Source organism: Talpa occidentalis, unplaced genomic scaffold, assembly GCF_014898055.3.
Source record: "Talpa occidentalis isolate TD23 unplaced genomic scaffold, MPIMG_talOcc4v2.1 talOcc4.16, whole genome shotgun sequence".
NCBI classification, from domain to species: Eukaryota; Metazoa; Chordata; class Mammalia; order Eulipotyphla; family Talpidae; genus Talpa; species Talpa occidentalis.
Window position 1 is genome coordinate 27,544,807 of NW_023601653.1, and position 24,161 is coordinate 27,568,967.

Here is a 24,161-nt window from a genome sequence, read left to right on the forward strand (position 1 = left end):
ACTATAAGAAAGAAAATATCAAAACCAACAAACAACTATGAACCAGAGACACTCTATGGGGGGTGAGGGGCGGGGAAAGGAGGGATGGGGGTCAAAATAAGGAGGTTGTAATTGTATGGGGAATATAAAAATAAAATTTAAATAAAAAATAAATTTTTTTTTAAAAAAAGATGTTACTAATGGAAGAAAGTGCATGACAAGTACACAGAAAATTCTGTTTTCTGTCTTACAGTACATGTGAATCCAAAACTACCTCAAAATTGAAAGTTTATTTTAAAAATAAAGCAATAAAGAAGGAAAAAACAAATGGGTATCTGTGGCTACTACAAAATTAATTACCTAATTTGGTCAGTGTCAAAGGTCTTGCCCTCAGTTTACTTCACTAATTATAAAACAACAAATCAAATTACTTAATATGCCATCTTTCTTGAGTTTTGTTTAGACTCCCTTCTACTCCCTTATCAACAAAAATATTTTAAGTCTTTTTTTTTAAAGATGTATTTATTTATTTATACAAGAATCGGGGTACAGGCCAGATGCGCAGGAGGGTGAGAGGACTCACCAGAGACAGAGAGGGGTACAGAACAGGCAGAAAGACGAAATGCACTGCTGAGGGGAGCAGCGGGTGAGACAGGAGAGGTCTGCCACACCATGTGGAACCCTCGTTGGCCGGCCGGGATCGAACCGGCGCTACAGAGGCTGCGGGCAGCTTCACAGCACAGTGCTCAATGGCCTGTGCCACCAGGGGAAGCCCAATATTTTAAGCTTTTCAGTGATAGTGATTATTGACTTTTGGTTCTAAGTTTGTATACCTTATGGCTATTTTAAAACTTATTCCTATTCTTTTAACAAAATTTTAAGTATAACAATTATTTGTTTCATCCCTAACTTCAGAATTCCTATTTAGAATAAAGTCAGTTGAAAATAAATTATGACATAATTACTGAGATGTAATTGTTGATGTATATTTTTATTTTTTAATCCACATTTTAAATGTTATTCAAACTCTGACTTGAAGATTCCCTGTGAACAAGAATGTTGATTAAGTTCCTTTTCTCTAGGTTCTACGTTAATCTATGAATAACAAGAGCTTCCACGAACTTCAGTTGGAAAAGTATATATGAGTTCAAGTTTGAGAGAAGAGATATTCTTTAAATTCAAGAAAAACTGTAATGTTGAATTCAAAAATAGAAAATAGATTTTTCGATAATTAAAGCTTACTCTTAAAAAACAAATTAATGATTTTGATATATTTTTACCTATCTGCATTACCTATTTTTTTTTTAAAGATTTATTCATTTATACATACAAGAACCAGGGTATAGGCCAGATGTGCGGGAGGGTGAGTGCATTCACCAGACACAGAGCGGAAACAGAACAGGCAGACTGACTGAAATACACTGCTGAGGGGAGCAGCGGGCGAGACAGTAGGTCTGCTGTGCCATATGGGTATCTCCCCTGCCAGCCAGGATCAAGCCCTCACTGCAGAGGCTGTAGACAGCTTCACAGCACTGCGCTCAACTGCCTGCGCCACAAGGAAGGCCCAGCATTACCTATATTTTAAAAATACTCTGAACATACCGGATATTTTTTTAAACCTCAGGCTTATTACAATGAATACCAATTAAAGACAGTAATGGTTTCTAGATTATTTACATCTGTAGAGTTCATTCTGCCCTTTCACCCCAAATCCCCAAATGACTACATGTTTTCTAGTCTCTCAGTCCTTTTGTTCTGACACCTGTATCTCTTCATTATGTAAGAGGGCAAGACTCTCTTTAAAAATAAATAAATAAAACAAATACTGCTAGGATAAAACATACAGCAATACACTATTTAAATCAACAAAACTATTTTGCACAAAATTGTAAAACAATAGATTATGATACAAGAAAGATAATTGTTTAGCTGTCTTATTTAACAAAAGCACAGGAATGGAAAAATATGCTTTCCTTGGGACATGCAAGTAATCTCATGTAATTAAGTACTCCAAAAACAAGATCTCCAGATAATTAAATTTAATGGACAAAAAAATCTTAAGGGTAGTAATGATAAGTCAAAGGTTCTTTCAGGTGACATAAAACACAAAGAGAACCTGTGACTATCCAACACCTGATGACACAACTAACAACTACACGAAAATTGCAAAATTCCATTCTTCAGTTCTAGGGGAGGAGTAGGTTAGTCTGCAAACCTGTAAAGAATTATTTAGAGATAATTGAATTCGGAGAAACTATGTATTCTTTTTGGTGGGAACATAGCATAGCATTTGTGACTCTTGGAATCCTCTTGTTTTTATTGTCAAATATTCTAAATGCTTTGTCTACACATTGAAATCTTTAATATCTGAAATAATAAAGTGCTAACAATATTAGGTTTCAGATTTCTATCAAAATATTTCATTTCAAATGAGTAAATATATTATAATTTTTCCTGTGTAATTGTTAGAAATGAGCATTTTTCAAGGTCGAGTCCTCATATCTGGGGTAAAATTGAGGATCTATAATAATACAAGTTGGAGAAATGAGTTAAACATGTTCTTTTACGACAGAAATTATCAGTGACAATTACAACTGTGTTTTGTGTATGTGTGCTTTATATAGCTGTGTTTATTGTATTTAGAACTCTAAATACAATAGAGTTTTGTATTTGACTTGAGAATATAGCACAAAGAGCTACTCTCCAAGGAACACATTTTGGTAAACAGCAATTTATACCTCATGTATAACTGATGTTCCATTTTCCATTTGAAACTTGCAGGATACATTTTTGCAGGTACCACAGCAATTATAATCACTTGGAGATGGCATATATACCTGGTGCTGCATATAACAATAGTACCTTGAATTAGCCACACAATAGCATCAATATTTGTAATGAATGAGCCCTAAAAGTATTTCTTATCATAACGATATGCTCTCTCAGAACACGTGTAAGCATTGCTAAATTTGAGGCACTTCAAGTAATAATTGACTTTATGTAACTGCAGTAGAAGTGAAGTAGACAGTAATCTTTACACCTACCTGTCAAGATTCATCAAGCAGATATAACCACCTCAGGTCAAGCAAGCTACACATAATAAGACTTTTGGCGCTCAAGGGCATTTACAAGGAAATGAAGATGTGCATTTTATATTTATATATATATATATATATATATATACACACACACACACACACACACACATATATATATATACATTACACATGAATATATTATTTAAGTACTATTCAAGAGTATAGGTTTAACTTATGGAGCATTCCCTAGTTCAAATTCTATAGTTATCATTTTAAGATTAATCAGTTCTCTCCAGAATGACTTATAAAGAATACTTACAATATCACATTCCTTTGAGCAATTTACCATTGTAAAATTCAGCACATGAAAGCCTGTATAGTTATTTTTTTCTTCCAGACACTCCACTGAATGACAATAGTCTCCTTCCAAATATTTAATCATGGATTGACCTGGATTCAGTACTGATGTTTCTTGAAATAGACACACATTGTCCTTATCTAGGAAAAGAAACTATTCAGTTTTTTATTAACCAATGAAACTTTTATTTAAGCCCATGTTTTCATTGCTCTATGAAAAATTTTCTAAACCAACAAAAGAATCAGTGAACCAAAACCAATGAAGATATTCACTTTTATAAATTGTTTACTTAATAATACATTAATAATTACTCAAGAATTTACTTAATGATGAATGTAGCTTATTTATTCCTTAACATTCATTAAGAAATCTGAAGAGGTGTGGCCCTATACCTCTAAATCATGTACAGTGTTATAATTCATTATCTTAATTAAAAAAAAACAATAAAAATATTTTTACAAATAAAAAATATTATCTGTACTCTCAAGTGTAGTTTTCTGTTTGCTCTTTCTCCAAAAGCTATACTTTGTAGCAGACCACAGAATTTTAGATCAAAGCTGGCCAAGCTACTCCTGTTCCTTCTGGAAACAAATATTAGGAGTGGATATGCACGCAGAAAGGCAAAGCCCAATTCAGTAGCAGTAGGCCTCTTCATGATGGGATTGTGTAACGGTTCATGACGTTTACTTGTTATTTAGAGAGAAACTTCTCAGTTTTATTGTGTCATAAATTAATAGTCATGTATGTCATGTTTTATGATGGATTTAATGTGCTACTATATCTTTTAAAGGATAGTGATGAAGAATTCAGCTCAGAAGCTCTGACTCACCAACACTGAATTAAGATTGGTCTCAAAAAAAAACAAAGCCTTCAACTTTTCTTGCTCAAAAGTTTTATTTTTTATCAATTAACTAATACTTAATATAAAGATTTGTTATTTCAAAAAAACCTCACTGTTAGTTTTACAAAGTTAACATCAGTAATTATAAAGCAGTGAGAAAAAAACCTCACTTTTAGATGTCTACTCTTTATTTTTTCTAATTAAATGTATTTATTTATTTTCTAACATCACTGTTCATTTTTGTACAATCCTGGATTTCTCCCCTCAGGTGTAGTCCCCGTAGTTCTTCCAATGCCATAGCAACGTGAACCATCATGCCATACCCTGTGCTATTCCCTCCCCTGTTTTCACACACCTCCCTCCCCTTCCTCTGTTGTCTAATCTTTAAAATTAAATATAATATAATAAAAAGAACCTTAGCATCAACTATAAGTTCTGTGAAATCTCTAAAAAAAATTCATTTTTCTGTCCTGTTATCAAATTTCTGGAACATTTAGAGACATTACAAAAGAAGAAGCTCAAAAATAATGTTTTTATGCTAAAAAATTGACAAATGGTTTAAAATATGCATACATCACAAGAAAACAGCATGCTTAATTTATTAACTGTAAGTACACAAATTTATACTATTCATTTTCTCTTATGAGTTAAAAATCATAGTTACCACAGAGATACTTTACACATCCACAGTCACTCTGAAAGTTATGGTCTATTGCAGTAAATTCTCCCTATTGGAAAGATATTATTATTATGATTATATGATTTATCATAGGGTTTATTTTGTGACAATTATAAAAATACATAATGTAAGATCTACTATGTTCTCTACTATACAGCAAGACACAAAGCAGGTGCTTAATAAATATTTGATAGTGAACAGCCTTTTCTTAATTCAGTGATCATTTAATGGATTATCCCATGAGAAAAACTGCCAATGAACAATGTGATCAAGGATCATTTAATCTCTCTAAACTTTATGTTGTAAATGATTGAAGTCATAAGATGATCTTTATGGTCTGTCCTTACTTTAAGCTATGTTGTTTGATTCTGAGTGTCCAGTGTGCAACGGAAGAGAATGCGTGAAAATCCTGGAAACTTCCCTTGGTGGAAATTTTGCTTATCTTCTTCATAGAGGTGGCTCAGAGGTCTGCTATTTGCAAGGCTATTACAGTATGTAAAGCAGGAGCCGAAAAATATGCATAGAGACCAATGGTACAGACTCAGGAATAAGACTGCCTTCATTCTGATGTACCTCTGCTACCTATTAGCTGTATAGTCTAGGACAGGTTACTCAGCCAGGCTTCTCCTCACTTTCCTCATCTGTAAAATGGGTGTGGTAATACTTTCTACCTCTAAGTTTACTGAGAGAAACAAATGGATCAATTATGTAAAGAACCTAGAATGAGTTAACAGATAGAAAGCTGTCAGTGAATTGTTTAAACTTTGCCTCATCGGAAACAGTAAAGACTTTTTATGAAAGGTAATTAAATAATCTACGCAAATCACAACTTTGGCATACGAAAGTTCGTACATACTAGATGATTTGGAGCTAAGAATACATCCATGAAACTACTTATGCCACAGATCTATCCAATACTGCCAAAAGTTTCATCACATCATTATTATTACTATTACTATTATTATTATTATTATTTCCATTATTATTTTGATAAGATCACAAACTAAGATCTACCTTTAGAAAATTTTTCAATATACAATATAGGCACTACACTGTACAGTAGAACTCTAGAACTTATTCATCTCATATAAACACAATTTTGCATCTTGCTTTGTTTACTAAGCAGTGACATCCTAATAGGGGTCTATTACTTTAAAAAATGCCTCATTTATTCCCCACTATAGCTATGACCTGGGGAGTCTGAATCAGATTTTCAAGGATATACATTGTTTGAGAAAGAGAATAAAAATAAAGTCTCTTTGTGAAAAAAAAGTCTTTCCTAATAAATAATGCCAGAAATATATTTTCCTCAAACCTTATAGCTCTATTATGAAGGTAAATATTTAAAGAAAACAGACTTATAAGGCACTATGGATTACACCGAATGGTTCAATATGTGACAGCAACGTTGTAATTATTCCTAAAAATTAAATCTTTAGAATTTCTCCAAGATTAGCAAGTTTATAGGTAACTTTTAAGAAGGTGCAGATCGTTACATCTATACCCTTTCTTTGCAAAAGATGCATTTCCTTGAAGAATCATTGAAGATTCCGTTCAATATTTTCTCCTTTTTATTTATTTTTAATTTTTTTATATATTTTTTACATCATTTTTCATTTTTGTACAATGTATGCATTTTCATCTTGGTTACAGTCGCCGTAAAATTCCCTCCACCCATTTACCTGGGAACTATCACCATGGTCCCTTGTGCTCTTCCCACCCTTGTTTTGATCCTCCTTTCAATATTAAGATAATTTTTTTTATGTTTGGCCTAATTTTAAGTGAACTTAAGTAGATGCAAGACTAGTAGAATCAGTCATTCATAACAAAACATGTACTTTCGTACCTCAAATTAAATATGAAAGAGTACATTATTTTAATCTACCTCAGTACAATTTAATGGGGATAATTCCATTAACTCTGAGAAAAATTCATATGATGACAGAGATAAAGGAAGATAATCTGCTTTAAATAATAGGACAAGTCAATTAAAATGTGGTCTTACCACTTCACAAGTTGGCATAACAAGGTTCTCACAGCTACATTCTGAAAAGATAAAAGCACCACATTTATATTGATCAGAACACATTAACATATCACAATAAAACTTCAAAATATGAAAATTAATTACCACAACGCCAAGTTGGACAACATTGACCAGATACATTTTCTTTCAAAAGATTCATATCTTCTGCACAGCTGAGTAATGGCTGAGGACAAAGATTCGGCTCACAAACTAAATAGAAAAGTTACATGGGCAAAGATTAGCTTCATGAAATAAATTCTCACCACCTACATTTAATTCATTACCATTACTGATGTAATAAGCAGCCACATATCTCCCCAGTGTTGACTCTCCTGCCACCCATTGGCCAGGTGTTGGTGAGAAAGGAATGAATGACACGTAAGCAGGTATATCAGCAGGAGTAGAAGGAGGACAGCACATCAGGTGAGGAGGCTTGAGAAATGGCAGGGGTGCAAGAAGAAAATAGGCATGATAATAGTGTGGAATTGGGCCTCCCTGGTGGCTTAAGGGGTTAAGATGCAACCTATGAAGCTATCCACAGCCACTGAAGCACGAGTTCGATCCCCAGCCAGGGAGCTACCCAGATGGTGCAGCAGACCTCTCCTGTCTCACCCGCTGCTCCCCCTCAGCAGTATATTTTGGTCAATCTGCCTGTTCTGTTCCCCACTCTGTCTCTGGTGAATTCTCTCACTCCCCCCACACACTCACACCTCTGGCCTGTACCCCAGTTATCGTGTGCATAATAAAATGAATATTTTTTTTATTTTTTAAAGATTTATTTATTCATGCATACAAGAACTGGAGCACAGGCCAGAAGTGTGGGGGTTGGGGGGTAAGAGGATTCATCAGAGACAGAGAGGGGAACAGAACAGACGGAATGACTGAAATACACTGCCGAAGGGAGCAGCAGGCGAGTCAGGAGAGGTCTGCTGCGCCATGTGGGCTGCACCCTGGCTGGGGATCGAACTCATGCTGCAGTGGCTGCGGACAGATTCATAGGTTGTGTCCTAACCCCTTGCGCCACCAGGGAGGCCCCCAATAAAATGAATCTTTAAAAAAAAAGAAAAGAAAGTAGTGTGGAATCACCAAGATTTCTAGAAATTCTAAGATGATGAAAAAAGTTATAACTGACCTTATTTTTTGGCAGTAAGGTTATTATCCAAAAAGAGTTCTTAGAAGTATAATATTCTATATATGTAATGTATATTTTATAAGCTAGAATTCAACTAAGTTCTGATATAATAGTACAACTAAAAGGGACTGGGTTCCTTAAACATTGGAGATGTCTACATATTTTAAAATAGTTTTAAAAAATACTTACCACAATAATACTGAGGACAACATAAGTGTGTGGTGTTAAGATCCACAGTGAGAAATTCTCCTTCATTACAGAGTGGAATAGGTTCAGTGCAAGGTTCACAAACTAAAGGTAAAGCAGAAAAAAATCCCAGAAAGTCACAGCTGAACTAAACAAATTTTTCAGGTAACTTTATATATGTAAAATCCTATGAAATTCACATCAAATGAAAGCTTTCCTACATCTTCCCTTTTCTTTCAAGAAACTATACTCACCACAAAGAGGAGAAAAACAACAAGGCTCTCCCTGTTGAACTTGAAGCATGAAATAGTCTTCTTTGCACTCTGGTATTGAAATACTGGGACATCTGAGTGGGTCACATTCTGCAGAAACACAAAGATATTTGATGATTTGTATAAAGTAAGATAGTAAAATAAATAAATTAGTGTGCTTTAGTTCTCTTTGAATTTAGTGATAATTCACTTTAAATACTTTAACCTTTAATGAAAATATCTAAGGAAAATATCTAGGAAAAAGCTATTATATATGCATATATGTATATCTACATACATAGTTGCTATTTCCTAAAATGAAGATATGCTATATATGCACAACTATAAAAAAGATGAAATCTTTCCATTTGCAACAACTTGGAAGAAACTTGAGGGGAGTATGTCAAGTGCAACAAATCAGAAAGGAGAAAAGGAAATATTGATGATTTCACTTATATGTGGAATATATAAAAAAGCAACAGAAAAAAACTAAACCAAAACAATTGCTAGAAATATGACTACAGAACTGAGGCTACCAGAAAGGATGGTAGGTGTGGGGAAAGTGGGGGTAGGAAGTAAAGTAAGGATTCCAGTGGACTATAACGGAGGGTTATGGGTGCTTTGGTGGTGGGCACAATAACAGGTGGACACCCGGCAGAGGGGTGAGCCTATACCCTTAAATTATGAACAGTAATATAAAGTAATGTTGCCTCAATACAAAGCAATAAAATTAAAGAAAAATAAATTTTGTGTATGTACACATGCATATGTACACACATATACACATATATACATATAGAAATTTATAAATTGCAGATTTTAAAAACTAGCTTTAGCAAGACAATTATATAATCTGCATAAGAAATCATTTCCTTGTGGAAACAAAGAATGAGAATCTAGTCTACTATTCACACTGAACAATGAATCGCACTCTTATTTTTCCTAATTATTTACTCACCACACTGGTACTGTGGACAGCAAGAAAGAGGGCTGTGGCCAATGATCAATTTTTGACTATCTGTACAAGTTGGAACAGTAGTTTCACACAAGGTCATGTCACATCCTGGAGAAAAAGAAACAGAAGCATTAAAATATCAGTGAACATAACTAAAATCTTTTGCTTCTAACTCAAAGCAGGGAAAGAACTCTCATTATGCATATTTTTGTACAATAATTAATACTCCTCAACTCACAAAATTGGTTAAACGTGAAAATTAGGAACTTAAGATTTATTAATTATTGTATTTCACCCTTGTCATAAGTCAGATTCTTGGATCCTTCATCTTGTCACTTATTACTGAATAATATTTGTTGCTAACAGAGTTTTGTCTGTTTATTTGCAAATTTAACAAAACCATAACAAAACTGGCTTTGAGAAAGGGTGGCATGTAGGACAGTATTTCTATTGTCACTTCAAGCTTAATTTTTTATACAAAACATCATGCATACCCTTCTTTTTCACAAGAAATAACATATTTTGTGGCATTAACTGACTACAGGGCTTCTGTCTGCATAGATACCACAAATTTCCTTTGAACAGCAGGTCCACTTATCGACGACGCCCAGGACAACTTCAGCTTCTCGTTCACAAACAGGGGAAGGCTCGTCATCACATTCAGGTTCTATAGGAATAATGCTTCCATTCTCCAAACATTTGTATAGAGCACATTCGTCAATGCCCCCATTCCAAACCTCCCCAGCACTGCGGGGTTGGTCTTCACCATCAGTGCATGCTTTAAAAAAAAAAATCGACAACTTTACATCACTCCAAACCTGAGCACTGACACAAGCAAGCTACAATGTTCCCATTTCAGACTGTGGCTTGGCCCAGTAACATAACTTGTTACAGATCTTTTTTCAGAATCCTTTTTATATTTATCAGCTACTGGTCTACATTTTTCTTCAATGAAATTTTATTAAAAATAAATATGAAAAATATTTTTTGATTATAGAAATCTGTATGGACTCATCTATAAGTAAGATGATTTGTTAATGATTTTTATTCCTTTCCCCTGTGCTTGAATGAGTACAGTAATGTCAACTTAAGTCAGTTTCAAATATTAAATATTAAAAATGAGCAGTATTAGAAAACAAGGTATTCCCCACAAAAAGGATCAGAAGAATTAAAAAAAAAAAAAGACAAAACTAACAGTCAAGCTATAAATTGGAGGCATTCATTAGGGGAGTGAGAGGGATCAAAACAGGAGAGAAGAGCACAAGAGTCTATGTTGATGGTTCAAGGGTGTCTTGGTGGTGGTAATTTATGGGGACAACACCTGAGAGGAGAAATCAAACACTACAACAATGAACAATGATATAAAAATATATAAACAAATAAACGAAAAAAATCTAAACAAAAGAGAAAACCAGGTATTCCCTATTTATATTAACTTTTTGCCATATGAAAATTCAAAACACTTCTGCTTTAAAATTTAAACATGGAAAAAGCAATCAAGCCAAATATTATTTAGTGATAATAAAAACTATTATTTAGTGATAATAAAAAAACTAGTGATAATAAAAAACTATTAGTTTTATTATTAAAGTTTTACTTGATGATATATATGGCCTCTAGTATGTCTTTAAAGGAATAGTAAATACAAATGTAGTGACCATCATATGCCCAATGAACATTCCTTATTTTATCCTACTAAGTAGCAAACCAAACTCACAAGTCCCCAATTAAAAACCTGCAAACAAGCAAACTTGTTTCCTTTACAACACATAGGTAATCTTCGATTAATATTTCTCAGATCTAAAAATATTTTATTTATTTATTTATTATGCATGCATGCATGTATGTATTTACTTCCTGGCTCCCTGAAGTTAATTTATACTTTGCTTCTTACCACATTCTTTCTCTGGAATGCATTGAATTGAATCTGGCCTGTGAAGAATGGTTCCATTTTTGCACACACAGTCTTCTCTTAAATTCAGACATGGAGAATGTCCATAGAACCACTTGTTCAGGCATGTTCTGGCTTCACAAGATCTCACACAGGGCTGATATTCCTTTCCCTCTGGACAACTCAGAGCTATGAAGAATAGAGGGCAAAAATTGTTCATGACAGAAGTTACCTGGCTATTGAATTCCACTAAAAGCAAAAAATGTCAGATTTCTTTCTAAAAATAAATCTGATGCATTTCAAACTTTTCAAAGTTCAATTTTCACTAATATGACCATAAATCAGAAACAAAATAATCAGTGGATATTCTTGAGCGCCTTTCAGCTAGTATTATATTACATTATGGTAGGAAAACATCATCTGATTTCTATTAAGATATGAACAACAAGCAGTCGTAATCTGGTTGGCATAAGTATAGTGTCAACTATTCAAAATTCACTGTTCTGTGCAATGAGAGAAGATTCAACAGGCTATTCAAAATAAGCAAGATTAAATGCTTGAAGTATGTAACTCAACCAAGTCATAAAGAAGAACAAGGCTGCATGCTTTGGCACCAACCTTCACTGCCAAAAGAAACTACCATTGCTGAGGAGTTTCAAATATTTAGAAAATTCTTATTGGTTTTCAGTTATCTGAAAAAGTCATCCTGTTTAAAAAAAAAAAACATATAATCGGTCGAGGTATAATGTAAAGTCTCAGTGAAGAATAATATAATCATGTCTCATAAAATTGGAGATATCATACATTCCCTATTAATCAAGGAACCCTATTCTTGAATAGTGATTACTGCTGGGAGAAGCAGAGAGCAAAGGGATAGGACATAGGTACACCAGGAGTTACATCTGTAATTGCTTTCTTTCTAAGCATAGTTATGGAACTGGTGTTTGCAATATACCATTCTTCTTGAAGCAATTTTTTTTTCCTGGGGAAAATTAAAGCTTTTATTTGGTAGTAGCATTCATTTTGAAAATCTTTATTATTTAATAACTCTCTCTTAAGTTAAATTGACAATATAGTCTGCAAAATGTGCCCACGATTGGTGAAAGGTAATCAAGTTTGCTTGAAGAAAGTTGACAAAGCATGAGCACAATAGACAAAAATGGACAAAGAACACATACAAAAGAGAAGGGAAACAAGAATGTATTGGGGGAAATATTGATCTTAGAGGTTAATCAAAGAAAGTCATAAAGACTGGTTTCTAGGAAAATGGATATGGTGTTAGGGAAAAAGGAACAGCAGGTAGAAAAATCTCCAATCTCTCCCTATCGCAAATGATTTAGGACAAGCTGGGGGAAAAGAGGCAGGATGAATAGGAACTGACAAAATGTGCTATAACTTACAATCCAAATGCCCAAAAATAGATGACTGGGTCAAAAAGATGTGGTGTATCTATACATGATGGAATACTACTCAGCAATCAAAAAAGATAAAATCATGCCATTCACAGAAACATGGATAGAGCTAGAAGGGATCATTCTCAATGAAATAAGCCAGAAGGAAAAAGAAAAATATCGATGGTTTCACTTATAGGAGGAATATAAGGGAAGCAAATAAGGGATCAGGAAAAAAAGTAATGACAATAATAATAATAATAATAATAATAATAATAAAAACTAGCAGGCAACCATAAATCAGAGACATTCTGCAAAGGAAGTGGAGGAAAAGGGATAAAATAGGGAGAGAAGAGTCTAGGGACTATGGTGATGTTTCACGGGTGAATTGGTGGTGGGAATTTTACAGGGAATACATAATGATGTAAAAGATATAAATAAAAAAATAAATTAATAATGGAAAAAAAAGATTTAACATCCCCCTTTGATCCTCTGTGATCCCTCTAAAGTTTCTATCTACTTTGCAAACAATTATTTTTGTGGACTAATAAGCCCCAATTATTACATAATAATTACCATTATTGGGATCTTCTTTAATTTTAGAGCAGGTTGGAAACAGAAGGTACCCTGAGCAGGAGAGCTGACCTCTACAAGGTTACATTTACAAGCATTTTATTCTGACCAAATTAATTTCTGATGAAAAATGAAAGGAAAAGGAATAAATGAATGCAGAAGAAGATTGCCATTTGGTTATTAGGAAATATTTGAAGTGCACAACTTACAGCAGTAATCAGGGGTTCTCCACTGAATACAGATGTCAAACTTGCTGCACAGAGCCACGTATGCAGAAAGAGCATCACACTCATAGTTCCAGAAATAGGTATAATTGATCCACATTTTTTCACAAAAGTCCTGTGGTGAAACCTAAAGATACAATTTCCTTTGGGATCAGTTATGTAGTCTTATTTCTTTGAAGCTCCTAAATTAAATTAAAATTTGGAGATTCAAAGGTAGCAAAAGTTAACATTCATTATAGCTACCCTTCCACCTCAGATTTTCTTTTTAAATTTTTATTGGAAGTGACTTTTGTTTACACCATAGGCTTCAGGTGTACAACCTTGTAATCAATAGCTATACATGTTACACTATGTTCAAAACCAAAATTTCAGTCTCCATCTTTCACTACATAATTGATCCTTTTTACCTCTCTTACTCATCCTTCCCCTTAGTAAACTACTATTTCGTTCTTATAGTCTGCATTTGTTTCATTTGGTCATTTGTTTTGCTTCTAACTCATTTTCATATTCAGGTTGTAAGGAGACAACTATCTGGAACTTAGCAAATTAACAGAAGTAGTAAAAGAGGAAACTGGACAAGTAAGCAGAGGACTGTGTAAGCTCAGATGAGAAGCTTGGGTTGTACTTTAAATGTAAGTGAAAGACACTGAAAGATTTTAAGCAGAGAAATGATATATACTGTTCCCATTTTTTAAAAGACCATCAAACTGCTAAGTAAAGATTGGCAGAGAGGATGGAGATTAGAAATGGGAAAGCATATTATAAGCATTCCTTTCCTTCACAACAAAATCAGTGGGAAGATCCTAGGGAAGGACTGAGCCCACCACAGACACTGGAGATCCTGTGTTACCTTGCGATGCCTTGAATACTTAAGCTGAAAGTTCCCTGATTTAATCAACTTTCCAAGTTCCCAGTAAAGGCTGCACTTTTCAAAAATCATTACACTATAAAAAGAATAAAATGACACTAAAATAAGTTTGAAAGTTATTTTTTCTTTTTTTTTGTGCACGTGCATTTTAAAATGTGAACATTTAAAACTGATTTTTATCCATAGTTTCAATAAAACTGAAGCTACAGAAAGAGAGGTCATTTTTATCCCGTAACTCTATACCCTTTGCTTTTCCCTCAGGGGACTCAGAAGCTGAGAACTAGGGTATCTAGAGCAGAAGGTGCTTCCTGCTTTACAATTCCCTCACATTCCTTCTCAGACTCTTCCCTTCCATCTTTCTTTAAAAAAAAAAATATTTATTTTTATACAAGAGCTGGGGTACAGGCCAGAGGCATGAGAGGGCGAGAGGATTCACTCTCTGGGGAGCAGAACAGGCAGAAGGACTGAAATACACTGCTGAGGGGAGCAGCGGGCAAGATAGGAAAGGTCTGCTGCGTCATGTGGGCATCTCCCTGGCAGGCCGGGAATCGAACCCAGGCTGCAGAGGCTGCGGACAGCTTCACAGCACTGCGCTCAACCCATTGTGCCAGCGGGGAGGCCCACCTTTCCATCTTTCTTGCACTAAACTATTTCGATGTTTTGCTAACCACAGCCTTTTACAATGAATTTACTCTTGTATGTATTGTTGTCTCTGCCTCGGTCTCCTTTTCTCACTCTTCTCTCTTGGCAAATGCATCCTTCCATAATAATGCAAATACCTAAAACCCTGGGAAGTCTTCTCCACTAGACACCTTGAGGTCAAGAAGAAAGTTTTATGCATCTTTCTATCCCAGGAACTTTAACTCAGTGCCCCTAGATGTGCGTAGCTTTTCATTAAATGATTCAAGAAATGCCATATTTGTCTATGTCTCTAACAATGGATCTTTTTACAATGATACATATTATTTACAATCTCTACTAGTCACTTAAAGTCTGAACATTAGAGGCTAATAAATAATGATTAATTTGAATATGTTACTGGTTCTGTTACAAATGTACACCGAAGAGGCCAGGGTCATAGGGGTGGATAAAATTCTCACTGTCTTTGTTTCAATACTGTGTTATCAATCTACACTGATCTCTTTCTCCTACAGGTATTTATTCATAGGAGGGAATCTCATTTTTCATGAACGCTATAGATACAGTTCTGAAAACAACATAGGGGAGAAAAGATAATTATCGTTCCTGTCTCTGTAAGTCTATAAACAGTAAATGATTCTGACTTCTAAAACATGCTCACAGAAGGTTTGGGAATAAACTATTCTCCCTAGAAAAGCATCACAGCAAGAACAGAAATTTATTGGCTTTTGCTCTCCACATGTCTAACGTGACATTTATTATTTATGGTTACTTTCAACTTACTTTATCATGGCATGGAATGAAAACTCTTCTATTTAATAACTCAGTGCAGGGAGTGCAGTCATGCTCTGTGCAATTTCTGACAGGTCTTCTCGTTGTTACTTCAAATGATTTCTCAATTTCCCAGCTTTCAATAAATAATGCTATGTCTTCCAAATATGTAATAATTGTGCCATTCTGCATTCTGAGGTCATCATCTGGGTCTTCATTACAAATTCCTAGAAAAATATGTGACATTGAAAAGGAAAATAATTTCACTTAAACCATCTGTAGGCAATAGAAATAAGTCACCTTAATAACTGATTTTAAATGGATGAATAATTTACTGAATTATTCATATTTGTATCAATTGCCTTAAACATTGACAGATTTTTTTAAATTATATGCTTGGTTATTTGATGAAATAGTATAAATCTGTCTTACCCAGGCAAGAAAGAAACCACGATCTTAGAAGTCAAGATGTGAAGAGACCACAAAAGATGAAGAAAGAGGAAAGTGATTTTTTAAGAACTAGTTCTTAAGATTGTCAAGGAATGTAGACATTTGTCTTTCTCTGTATTCATTCCCTGGAAAATCTACCTGAAAACATTATTTTTTTTTTCCTTTCAGAAACTATCCTGCCCTATCACCTGATGACACTACTCTCAGAGAGAGTCCTGATTGGCATAAACTTATACCCTTGCATTAATAACTGTTACAAGTAACCCAGGCATATATCAGTAAGCTGTGGAATCATCTAGATACTTGAATTTATCCAACATTAAGATAACTGTTGCTAACTGCAGGACTTCAGCTGGGAATTTGAGGTCTTAGACCATCTCCTTTCTTTGGGATATGGCCAAATGATGACTCTGATGTTTGACCTATTATAGTCTTTAGCTTCCTTTCAGAATGGCCCAACTGAAAATGGAGTCTACTTTTCACCCAGTGGACTACAGAATCAATGGTAGTACAGAGAAATGGACCTAAAAATCTCACTGTACCTTACCCGAATCCCACCCTCCTTTAAGACATAATTTTTCTTAATTCCTAAGGCTCCTGGATGTAAAATGTGTGAATTAATCTTTTTATCACATATCAAATCTTAATCCTCAAGCAGATTCATTAAAATCAATAAAGGTTGCTGCTGCCATAGTCGCCTTATCATTATAAATACACAGGGGACTGAGTGAGAGGCAAAAAACAAAGCTTAAGTGAATCATAATGTACAGCAGCTACTGTTTAAGTCTAAACACTTCTGGAGAAAGGTAATTGCTAGTAAAATTATATTTTCATTACAACTTCAGGCACCACCTCATCTGCAGACCTCAGAGTGCTGTGTAGAACAGGGTATAATGTTGACCACCCGTTCCAATGTGTGTGCTCACATTGGGCCACATTATTTTATTTATATAAGATTTTATTTATTTTTATGTAGAAGAACTGGGGTATAAGCCAGAAGTGCCAGAGGTGAGAGGATTCACCAGAGACAGAGTGGGGAGCAGAACAGGAGAGGATCCATTGAAATACACTGCTGAAGGGGGCAGTGGCGAGACAGGAGAGGTCTGCTGTGCCATGTGGGTTAGCTCCCAGGCCAGAGATCAAACTCATGCTGCAGACAGCTTCATAGTGCTAAGACTTAACCCCTTGCTTCAGCAGGGAGGCCCTGGGCCACCTTTTTGCTCACTGCTTTTCATCTAACACCCAGTCTAGTAGTCCTCACAGCACTCAGATTCCCCTTTACAAACCATTGTTCCTCCACTGTGAAAGTGTGAAATTTAAGGGGTGACCACTGGGGAGCAGAAAAGTGATCCTAGTCCCTTCTCTACAGTGACTACAAATCTATAGTTAAGAATCTAATTAGCAGAGTGTCTGTCTCCATAAAGTAAAAACTGACACTAAAAGAGAAAAGAACAAAAAATTGAATATCAAAATGAAATCACAGCACACAGAGTGATAAGTCAAAGGAGGAAATATGTGTTCTGAAATCCTATGAATTATTACTCAATAAGAACTATTGAGTTACTATGTATAGTCAATACTGCACGTTCTCAATATTATATGTTCTCAAATGCTACATGATCAATACTGTGTGTAACTATTTCCACAATGATTATGTTTAGTCAGCACAGGAGATTGGGTTACATTTATCATGTTCTAAATATGTAGATGATTTTTTTTAAAGATTTATTTATCTATGCATCAAGAACTGGGGCACAGGCCAGAGGTGTGGGGGGTGAGAGGATTCACCAGAGATAAAGTGGGGAACAGAACAGGCAGATCTACTGAAGTACACTGCTGAGGGGAGCAGTGGGCGAGCCAAAAGAGGTTTGCTGCACCATGTGGGCAGCTCCCGGCCAGGGGTTGAACTTGCACCTTAGTGGCTGCGGAAAGCTTCATAGGCTGTGTCTCAAGCCCTTGCGCCACCAGGGAGGTCCAATGTTCAAAATAAGCAGACCATTTTTAGCCAAACTTTCCACTAAATGCTGTAGGTTTTTGTAAAGAAATATGGTATTTCATGTAATTTGTGAGGACAGGAACTTAAGTCTATTCATTTTGAATTGTCAACACCAAGCAGAGTTAGACATTCAGAAGGTGATCCATGAACTTTTATTCAATATTAGTGAGGTTAAAGCAGCTATACGTTTTACTAAGTAAACATTTATTAACTGCTTGTAGTAAGCAGATGTGTTAAATATTTTACATTAATTTTCACATTCAATCCTAGTAACAATCTTGAAAGTATATATTACTATTCCCATTTTAAAGATGAGGCAACTAATGTTCACTTACAAGTACAGAACTGTAAAGGGAACAACTCAAGTTCAGCTTTCCAGAAGACAACAGCCAGTATTATTCTTTTTATTTTTTATACCATGGAAATATTTCTGATTTGTTTCATTTGGCTTACAACTCTTTCTTTTAAATCACATATGACTTTAGTTTCAGGTATACAAAAAGATTCCATTTTAGGATATACTGTGAAATGATCACCATGATAAGTCTAGTTATCATCCATCACCACACATAGTTACAAACACTTTGCTTCTTGTAATAATTCTTTACGTAGCTGGACCACATACTGTGACTTAACTACATGTAAAGGCACATGTAGGCATTATGCTTTATAATAAAACTGGGACACATATTCAGAACATTGTGTCCCCTGTATAAACTTTTAAGATGACTGGGGTTTTCCCCAATATAAACTTCAAAAAATTTTTAAAAACAAAGTTAGTTACCCCTTTAATCTTCTTATAACTCTTTTTTGTCATTTAAACATTAACACTAGTATCTACTTATTAGGACTATTGTTAGAATTTTTTTTTTTTCATGCAAGCACTAGGTACAGTCAGAAGGGCGGGAGGGTGAGAGAATTCACCAGAGCCAGAGTGGGGAACAGAACAGGCAGACTGACGAAATACACTGCTGAGGGGAGCAGCGGGCGGCAGGAGAGGTCTGCACACCATGTGGGACCCTCGCCCGTGGCAGGGGATTGAACCAGCGCTGGCAGAGGCTGCGGGCAGCTTTGCAGCCCAGCATTTAACCGCTGCAGCACCAGGGGAGGCCTGCATTGTTAGAATTAAAGGAGTTACAGTATACTGACTAATGTCTGACACTTCATTAATGCTTAATAAAGATGAGTTAGCAGGAACATAACACAGGATTATAGAAATAGTGGCATGCCTATATTTCCACAAAACACTCAAAGTGAGCTGTTATTTCAGGCTTCTTAGTCCATTTACTGAAAGTCATTGCTTCCTTAAACATTCAGATAGGTAACTGAAAATTTACATCACATCTCAAATCTAAAGTGGGGGTAAACAGGAGCCAAAACTGTAAGGTGAATAGGGAAAAAAGAAAAGAAGAAGCGAAAAATATTGGAGAGAAGTGCTCACCACAAAGTCCTTCTGTGTAAGATGACAAGTTAAATCGAAAGCCGAAATGAATGTCTATGATTCCTGTAAGATGAGCCCACTTTATGATTAGTCCAGCCGGGGTGGTAATCACATACATCATACCAGAATCCTCTATGGCCAGGTCTTGATTTGAGAAGGGTAAAGGTACAATGATAGAATCCACTTCTACCTAAAAGAACATAATGCATTTACCTATGTTAGAAAAATATTTATATTTAAATATATGCTCTTTAAAATTTGAAGAATTCAAATCATTCCATTTCTTCTGATTTAATACAAACTTTTTAATTTTTTTTAATTTATGTACACTGCCACTACTTTTCATAATTTCTAAGCTCTTTACTAGTCCATTGCTGCGTCTTGTCACATTCTATTTGTTCTAACTTCACTGCCTTTTACTTTCTTCAAAACTTAACTTTCTTCAATTATGTATAGTTTTCTGTCTGTTTCCCTCAATATTTGCTGATCACACCGGTACCTTCTAATATAAATTTAAGATAGTAAAGTTATTTTCAGAATGTTTTCTTTAACCTGGGACTTTAAACACTGTATAAATCAGTGTTTAAATATAATGGTCATATCAACGATGTGTCAAACTTGGTAAAAAGATTCCCAGATATCCTACTTCCTAGGTTTGCATGGGATTCCAGACTCTGTATTATCAGTATTTTACTCTTGGTAATACAAATGTAGGCAGTCCAAGGATTATATTATAACAGTGTTGTAAATAATGGAAATGACATGGAATTATCAGCTGCAACCAGCAGTAAATTTGTAGAAGTTATGCCTATCGATTTCTCATCTTTTCATCTTTCTTATACTCTAACATACAAGCTGATAAAGATTTATCTTCACTGTCACTTCATCCAAAAATATCTATTTAACTCTTCTGTAATTGCATTAAGTGACTTTTCTCTGTTTCCATGATAGGTTGGTCATAACTATCACTGGACATCTTCATGCTTTCTAGACAGCAGATAATTACATATACATACTTCCCAGACAACTACACATTACTTGAGATCAGAATCTGTGTCATTTTATCATTAAACCCTCACTAAATATATTTCAAATAATTAGTTTGGAACTAATTAGGAATATATGACAAGGTCTGAGTTAAATTTGAGACTGAAAATAAACCTTTTGCCCAAATGCTCACAGTGATAGCACTGACCAGGTTTGCGTTTAAATCAGTCTTCCAATTGCTTCACAGCAATATTAAACTTCATTAAAATCAAAGGTCTACACAAATGCTATCATCCAAAAAAAGTCCCTCATTCATCTTACTAATAATTTTTAACTTTCACTTAAAATTAAATTTTCTAATACCTAACTATATTTAAGGATCTTTTTTAATATTGCTTCCAATCTAGAATCCATTTTTCAATGTTAATGCAATTTCTTCCAAAAGGACATGTCAGTCATTTAGAGAAAAATTTTTACACATTATTTTCTTTTATTTTTCAGAGAACCATTTAGATCTCATTGAAACATCAAGCTTATGTAGCTCATTTCTAGCTAGTAAATATATATTTCTTGGGCTAATGGATTTTCTTATTAAAAGACCTTTAAAATGGCCATTAAAATGGTCTTTCCAACTTTTTAATAATACATTGCTCCTTTTCGGTGTTTTCAGTAAACTTAAATATTCCTTCATTTTGTTTTCTAATTCTAGGTATCACTCCTTTCTTGGTTCCTCTCTCATCAGTCTTCATTCTGATATTTGCATTCTGATATTTACTATCTATGCTACTATCAACACTATTTGTGTTCCCTCTTTATCTCATTATTTACATTTAGTCTAATCCGAAACAATGTTAACCCTGACACTATGAAATTTGGCAACTCATACTATCCAGGAAGGCTATTTATATTTAATATATTTAATATGATGTATTTAATATGGTCATTTATTTAATATGGTCATTAAAGTTAATTTCAAAAGGGGAGAAATGTTTGCAAGAGATATTGAAAATATCATTGTGGAAGGAGAAATATAAGAAACATATTTTTATTTATTTATTTTTTAGATTTGTTTATTTATCCATACAAGAGCTGGGGTACAGGCCAAAGATGAGGGGGTGACAGGATTCACCAGAGACAGAGTGGGGAACAGAACAGGCAGACTGGCTGAAACACACTGCGGAGGGGAGCAACGGGTGAGACAGGAGAGGTCTGCTCCACCATGTGGTTGCTCGCTAGTCGGCTGGGGATCGAACTCATACTGCATGGGCCAGGGACTGCTTCATAGTGTGGTGCTTAACCCCTTGCACCACCAGGTAGGCCCAAAACATATTTTTATTCTAAAACATATTTTTAGACTACTTCTGAAAAGAATTACTAGACACCATAACAAAAAACTTCACTGATATGTTTAACCACTTTTTGGAAATAATTGCATTTGTATAATTTCTTACTTTCATCTAATATAAGAATATTTTTAAACTGTATTCTTACCTTTCTTGCTAAACGGTTGACAATTATTTTATTTATAGGTGTTGTCAAATTTAACTTCTTAAAACAAAGTCCAGAGATTCTTCCAGAGGAAGCCTTGATTTAAAAGTAAAAATTTTATGGAGTTAAACATAATTTTAAAAATAATCAGAAGGAATTTATTAAATGTATTGCAAATACTTACTAGCTTTTTAAATGAGTTTCCATTCTGGAAAAAAAAAGTATCAATAAAAAAAAACCTTTAAAAGAAAAGTATCACTTTACTTTTTAAAATAGTATTTGAATTAATATGACATGCCTCTAAATAGGTTCACATGAAAAAATTTTGGCTTAAGTGCCAAAAGATTAATCTCAGTTTGTTCTTAAAAAGTTTCTTATTTCGAGAATAGCTAATATTGCAAAAAACTGAACTGTAGATAAATGAAGAAATAGCAAAAGAATGGAATATAACCTACCTGATTCATGGAACATCTTTCAATATGAGCCACTATAACTTCCCCAGGAATTCTTACTAAAATATAAGAAGCCATACTGTATAATGCTGCATTGTTGCCATCAAATGTAATAATGCTCAGCTCTGACAACATGGAACACCGACCTAAAATAAATGGTGGAGGGTGGACGTAGTCTATTAGTGAATTATTTGTATTTGTAGTGATAACTACTTTTTCAAAACTCAAAACTCAGATTATTTTCTTTAATTGAGATAACAGTGGTTTACAACACTGTATGTGATTCAAAGGCATGGGGTCACCTCACCACCTTCACCAAGTAACATGGGTCAAAAACACACTGAGATACACCTCATATCCATGAGAATAGCCCACACAAAAATAAAACAAAACACAGAAACAATAAATGTTGGTGAGGGTGTGGAGAAAAATGCTCTTTTTAAAAAAACTTTTAGATTATTCTTATAAAGTTTGACAAGAAGCAACTCTAAAAGTTACATATACACAGAAATCATAAATCAAGGGGAAAAAATTCAACAATAACTTTAATTTGATGAGATGGTAGTTTAAAAAAAAAACCATACTTTTCCTTGAATAAAAATGGAGTGTCACTAAGAAATACAAACTTACAAGGACATTCCCATTCAGGGCAGCAGACATCACTGTTCACTTGAACAGGTCTTCCACGAAAACCACAGTCAGGCATTTCCAATTCCATTGGGCAGTGAAGAGACCAGTTGTATAACGTCCATTCCATATTAAGGCATATGTATTGACTACAATTATAAACAGGATCAAACTGTTGAGGCTGTTAATAAAAAATAAAATTAGTGAGTTTTTCCCATTTTTCACTAGTTTTCAATTTTTTTTAATTTACCAATCACATTGCCTATGGCACATTTCTCAAATATGAATGCTTTTAAAGATAATTAAACTTTCACTACAACTTTTTGTTGCTGTAGCTTCTCTAGTATATTCAATATGGACTTCATTTAAGCTTTGCCCTTAACAATGGTTTGATAGCAGAGCTGCCCACATATGCTCAAACTTCTAAGCAAATTTAAGTCTTACTTAAATTTAGTCTTTAATTGTCTAGATCGAGTTTACAAGCTGACTTCTAAGTGCAATCAACCTTTTATTTTCTGTTTATAGCTAGCATATGTTATACTTCTGTTAATATCATTTAAAAAATAGAACTTAATACCATCCAAATAATTCATTATAAATTCATGTGAGATCAATTTGACAGAACCGATGTAGAATCATTAAAAATTAATTTTATATCTAGCTCATAGCCTGGCATATAGTAGTTGCTTGGTAAATAATTTTGAATGCTCACCTTACAGAGAATCCTACACTAGATAATTCTGTATTGAAAAATCAAACTTAACACCTCATTAAATTTTACTTGTTTTTCTTAGTGTGACCAGAGTCTAAATAATATGAAGGAAAGAAGTGGGGTCCTCCAGCATCCACCTAATTCTCTGCATTCTTTGTTATTCATCCATTAAATTGCTTTCTTCTTTCCTAATTAGATTGTAACTC

At 34.4% G+C, this 24,161-nt stretch overlaps 1 protein-coding gene across 1 annotated transcript in view; it reads right to left on the minus strand.

Annotated features, from left to right (window-relative positions):
* The window catches only part of OTOGL (otogelin like), a 201,790-nt gene that overhangs the window by 5,547 nt on the left and 172,082 nt on the right, over window positions 1-24,161 (minus strand). The window contains exons 44-60 of the mRNA XM_054696187.1: window positions 23,247-23,424; window positions 22,620-22,762; window positions 22,349-22,372; window positions 22,168-22,260; window positions 19,690-19,879; window positions 15,815-16,029; window positions 13,510-13,651; window positions 11,340-11,525; window positions 10,011-10,223; window positions 9,449-9,553; window positions 8,494-8,601; window positions 8,243-8,344; window positions 7,027-7,131; window positions 6,901-6,941; window positions 4,881-4,944; window positions 3,337-3,515; window positions 2,718-2,822 (exon numbers count right to left, since the gene is read on the minus strand). Coding sequence (XP_054552162.1) covers window positions 2,718-2,822; window positions 3,337-3,515; window positions 4,881-4,944; window positions 6,901-6,941; window positions 7,027-7,131; window positions 8,243-8,344; window positions 8,494-8,601; window positions 9,449-9,553; window positions 10,011-10,223; window positions 11,340-11,525; window positions 13,510-13,651; window positions 15,815-16,029; window positions 19,690-19,879; window positions 22,168-22,260; window positions 22,349-22,372; window positions 22,620-22,762; window positions 23,247-23,424 — 2,193 coding nt within the window. The remainder of the gene's footprint in view (window positions 1-2,717; window positions 2,823-3,336; window positions 3,516-4,880; window positions 4,945-6,900; window positions 6,942-7,026; window positions 7,132-8,242; window positions 8,345-8,493; window positions 8,602-9,448; window positions 9,554-10,010; window positions 10,224-11,339; window positions 11,526-13,509; window positions 13,652-15,814; window positions 16,030-19,689; window positions 19,880-22,167; window positions 22,261-22,348; window positions 22,373-22,619; window positions 22,763-23,246; window positions 23,425-24,161) is intronic.